We start from the raw sequence: 3,761 nt of genomic DNA, 5'->3' as shown, positions 1-3,761 counted from the left end.
AGCTGGGCTTCATTCTCTTTCTTCTGTTTTTTTTTTTCTGTCTTAATTAGGAAGATGTCTGTTTCCACTTCATTCATTGCACTGGAAAGCGCTGCCTATCAGTTTTGCTCATAAACTTTGTTTCTTTCTGCTTTAGTATCCCCCGTCAGGAAGGGGCCATGTTGTTTTCATCCTGCCTTTGGTCTCAGCCTTCAAAAATGTGTGTATTTGTATTTCTAGACAGATCATGGATTGCTATGGGAAGTATGCAGCTGTCACGTTGACTATTTTGTCTGTATTTCTACATCTTCTTCATACTTTCCCAGATGGAGAATTTCTCATGCAGGGTAAGCTGCTTTCAGCATTCAGAAATAGAACAATTATAGAGAGTATTAATTAAATGTTTACATTTTATAAATGTAGTCATAAATTTTGTCATTCAGTTGCCTTTATTGACAATGAGGGTATAATAAATCAAGATCATTTTACTATGAGCATGCTTCCTATTTCTTCCCTAAATTTAATTTCTCCAGGTCAGCAATGTCCCAGACGACCATGTCCTCAAGTTGATGTGGGCAACCTTAATCCTTGAAACACTGTTGAATAGAAATGTTTGGTTTTTGTTCTCCTGCAATCTAAATGACAATGTAACATTAGGAACAGCAGAACCACAGCCTCTCCTCATAATATGCAGAATATTTTTCCTGTGTAGATCCCAGAATATGGGATGCTGGTGGTTTAGCTTTTTATGAAAAATACAAATTAGATTTAAGGGTACTTTGGAAGTTGCAGGGTTTTTTTATTTAGCCTCAAATAAAATATAAAAAATGCGGAGTACAAAAATCTCAGTACCACCAAACATTTTAAAAGTTCTTGATTACAGAATCTTACCTGAAAACAGGCAATGTTTAAGAAGCACTAGAAATCCTGCTGGTAGTTTTAACTTTCTACAGCTAGTAGGAAGTTTTCTAGGGCTAGCTAGTGCTGTAGACAAAAACAAACCTCCACAATTATCAACAAAATTGAAAAGAAAACCAGAAAGAAAAGATCCAGTTGTGCTTGTGGTTTACCTAAAAAGCCACAGCCTAGTTTTACAGCTGGTGCATGTTGCAGAGTTGAAAAAGCCTGTAGAGGCTTTTTTGGTGGCTGTGCTTTTCTGTTCTGCAGACATCAAGCAGCAGAATGTGGCTTGTGCTTCCTCCTACAGCCTGCACTTTCCCTTTCTTTCTGAAAATGAAAATGCAGCTGGAAACCAAGTAAAATTCTCTTCCTCATATTTCTATGGCAGGTTGTCCTGAGTGCAAGCTGGGGGAGAACAGATTCTTTTCCAAGCCAGGAGCACCCGTTTACCAGTGCACTGGGTGCTGCTTCTCCCGGGCCTATCCCACTCCAATGAGGTCCAAGAAGACCATGCTTGTTCCAAAGAACATTACATCAGAAGCAACATGCTGTGTAGCAAAGGCTTTTACCAAGGTGAGGCTGAGAATGAGGTCTACTTAACCTTCTTTTAGAGTGCAATGTTAAGCTGAAACAGTGAATAGTAAAGAATATGGTTTTACTGGAGGACATTGGAGAACAGTTTGAGGGAAGAATCCTCAGCATTTATGTCCTTTGTGCCTTGGTTCTTTATTTTTTTCTTAAGAAGAAATTCTGATGTTAGGTCTGATATTCAGCTGGGATGAGGAAATTGGTGCAGTGCCACTGAATTCTATGAAACTGCTTTGTCTCATGACACCTGCAGCTCTGGTGATGGACTTGTTCCAGTATTTTCAGCTCTCCTCCCCTAAAATGCTATGCATGGTGTATTTGATTTTAATAAGTTGATTGCCTTGTATCTTTCCTGCAGAGACAGGAGTTCTCTGGGAAGGTGTCTGATCAATACTATCAATTACATATGTGGGAATGATGGACCAAAAAACCATCTGTGCTTGTTAGATTAATTGAGATGGTGTTCTACTTTTTACTAGTATAACAAAGATGAAACTGTAAATGTGTGCAAGTACTGTGAACATTTAATATTCATTTGGAAGGTTCTTTTAAAGATTCTTCTAAATCTGATTATTTGGGGAGTGATTCTGGTCCAAGTGAAGAAGCCTTACATTTTATGTAATAAATGGTGAGCTAGTTGAAGCAAGCTAAGGTGTCTAACCTATGGTGACCTAAATCAAGCTCATTAAATGTGTTAGCTAGAGGTTCAGCTGAGTTACCCACTCACAGATTCAATGCATTTGAAATACCTTAGGGTACTGAAGCCATATGGGTGTGGCTGGCAGACACAGAACCCATGGAAGTGTTTCTAGAGTGGCAGCTGGAGGCTTGGTGAGATCCCCTCTGGCCCCTCAAATGGCAATTGACAGCTCAGGGGGTGCAGCTGAAGAGAGCACTGGGTCTCCACTGGCTGTGATGTGTCAGATACCTGACTTTATGCTGACCAATCCTGGCTCTTCACCTGAGGAGAACACAGATCTTATTAGAATAAGCATTGACAGTGCTATACTTGCCCTGAGGCAACAGCTGAAATTTAGTTGAGATTAAATATAAAGGTGTATGTTGCCTTTGTTTTTATAATTCCTGTGCAGTGTATTTTAAGGATATTTTCTCATTTTTTGTAGGTTGGTTACTTGACACTTTTGGAAAATTAGACACTTTAAGGAGTGTCCATGTTAAAGAGCAGCAAATTATGTCACTATGCATGTCACTGAAAACCTTCACATTACAGCTCCAGAAACAGCAATGGTGCAGCTTCATGGGTTGATGTTGAGGTCATTCTAGTACATGTACCCCAAAGGGCCTGTGTACTTTGTAGTTAAGAAAAAGTTTTCAGATATATTTTACTTGACAGTGCTGTTTTTACTGTGCAGCTAATCCTAATTATTTGTTATATGTGTGTGTTTTCTTTTTTTAAGATTACCCTTAAGGACAATGTGAAGATAGAGAACCATACAGATTGTCACTGCAGTACCTGCTACTACCATAAATCCTAAAACCTGTCCCTTTGTTAATGGTCAAGGACAACGGTGAATGGAACATTTGTTTTTCAGCTTTTATAGCACCACAGTGTAAAACCTTATGTTTTCTGGTAAAGACTCTGGGTAGACCTCTGGATAAGATAGATGGCTATTTTATTTCCTCCTTGCTTCTTCATGCATTTAAGTAAGTGTAATTATTTCCATTAGGGATAAAATACAGCACTTGCATGACCAAATGCTTGATCTATTTTTAAAATAAACTGTCAGTTAAATCATCAATGTTTATTGAGGAGAAATGGTGATTTATTAGCTTAACAGACAAAAATAGATCCTGATGCAATTAAAATTTCTAGACTTTTTTATGGGGAGAGAGGGGAAAAGGAAGAGAAGCATGGTAAACTGTATAGAATAAGAATTATTTTGCTCTTATTCATTTAGTGATTAGATTTTTTGAAGATGCAATGTATTGTTTCTTCTACTTTCCTTCCATTTTTATTTTACTTAGTGGGGCAGAAATTATAACAGTATATCATCTATGCACAGTACTCTTTCTGTGTCTGTCTTTCTGTGACATGTGTTATATTTCTCTGAATTTAATCTCCTCCCATATAGATGGGCAAGTGATGCTAAATCAAACATTATAATGAATTTTTGTACGTTTTTATGTAGCAATGGTGGAATAGAGTAGTCATACAACAGTATTAGCTGTTTAAGCTGCTTACCTTTTGCTTGTCTTCATCAAGGCATAGAGCTTTAGTAATTCCCAAATGCCTTGTGCTAGACCCAGGTATACGAGTGGAAAAGGGAGGGAAT

The 3,761-nt window shown here is 37.9% G+C and overlaps 1 protein-coding gene across 1 annotated transcript; it reads left to right on the top strand.

The window, feature by feature from the left end:
• Window positions 1-226: 226 nt before the first annotated feature.
• Window positions 227-2,963, top strand: CGA (glycoprotein hormones, alpha polypeptide). The gene is made up of 3 exons (XM_056488160.1): window positions 227-326; window positions 1,268-1,452; window positions 2,886-2,963. The coding sequence occupies exons 1-3, from the start codon at window positions 227-229 to the stop codon at window positions 2,961-2,963; spliced, it is 363 nt and encodes a 120-aa protein (XP_056344135.1).
• The last annotated feature ends 798 nt before the right edge of the window (window positions 2,964-3,761 follow it).

The sequence above is a fragment of the Oenanthe melanoleuca genome, chromosome 3, assembly GCF_029582105.1.
Source record: "Oenanthe melanoleuca isolate GR-GAL-2019-014 chromosome 3, OMel1.0, whole genome shotgun sequence".
Lineage (NCBI taxonomy): Eukaryota > Metazoa > Chordata > Aves > Passeriformes > Muscicapidae > Oenanthe > Oenanthe melanoleuca.
Note: the sequence above shows the minus strand (reverse complement) of the source record. Positions and strands in the feature narration are given on the sequence as shown.

Excerpts from the sequence above, each read along its gene's own strand:
- CGA (XM_056488160.1), top strand. The coding sequence starts at position 227 with ATGGATTGCTATGGGAAGTATGCAGCTGTCACGTTGACTATTTTGTCT. Across the intron at positions 327-1,267 it reads TGGAGAATTTCTCATGCAGG|GTTGTCCTGAGTGCAAGCTG; the intron begins GTAAGCTGCTTT and ends TTTCTATGGCAG. Across the intron at positions 1,453-2,885 it reads TAGCAAAGGCTTTTACCAAG|ATTACCCTTAAGGACAATGT; the intron begins GTGAGGCTGAGA and ends TCTTTTTTTAAG.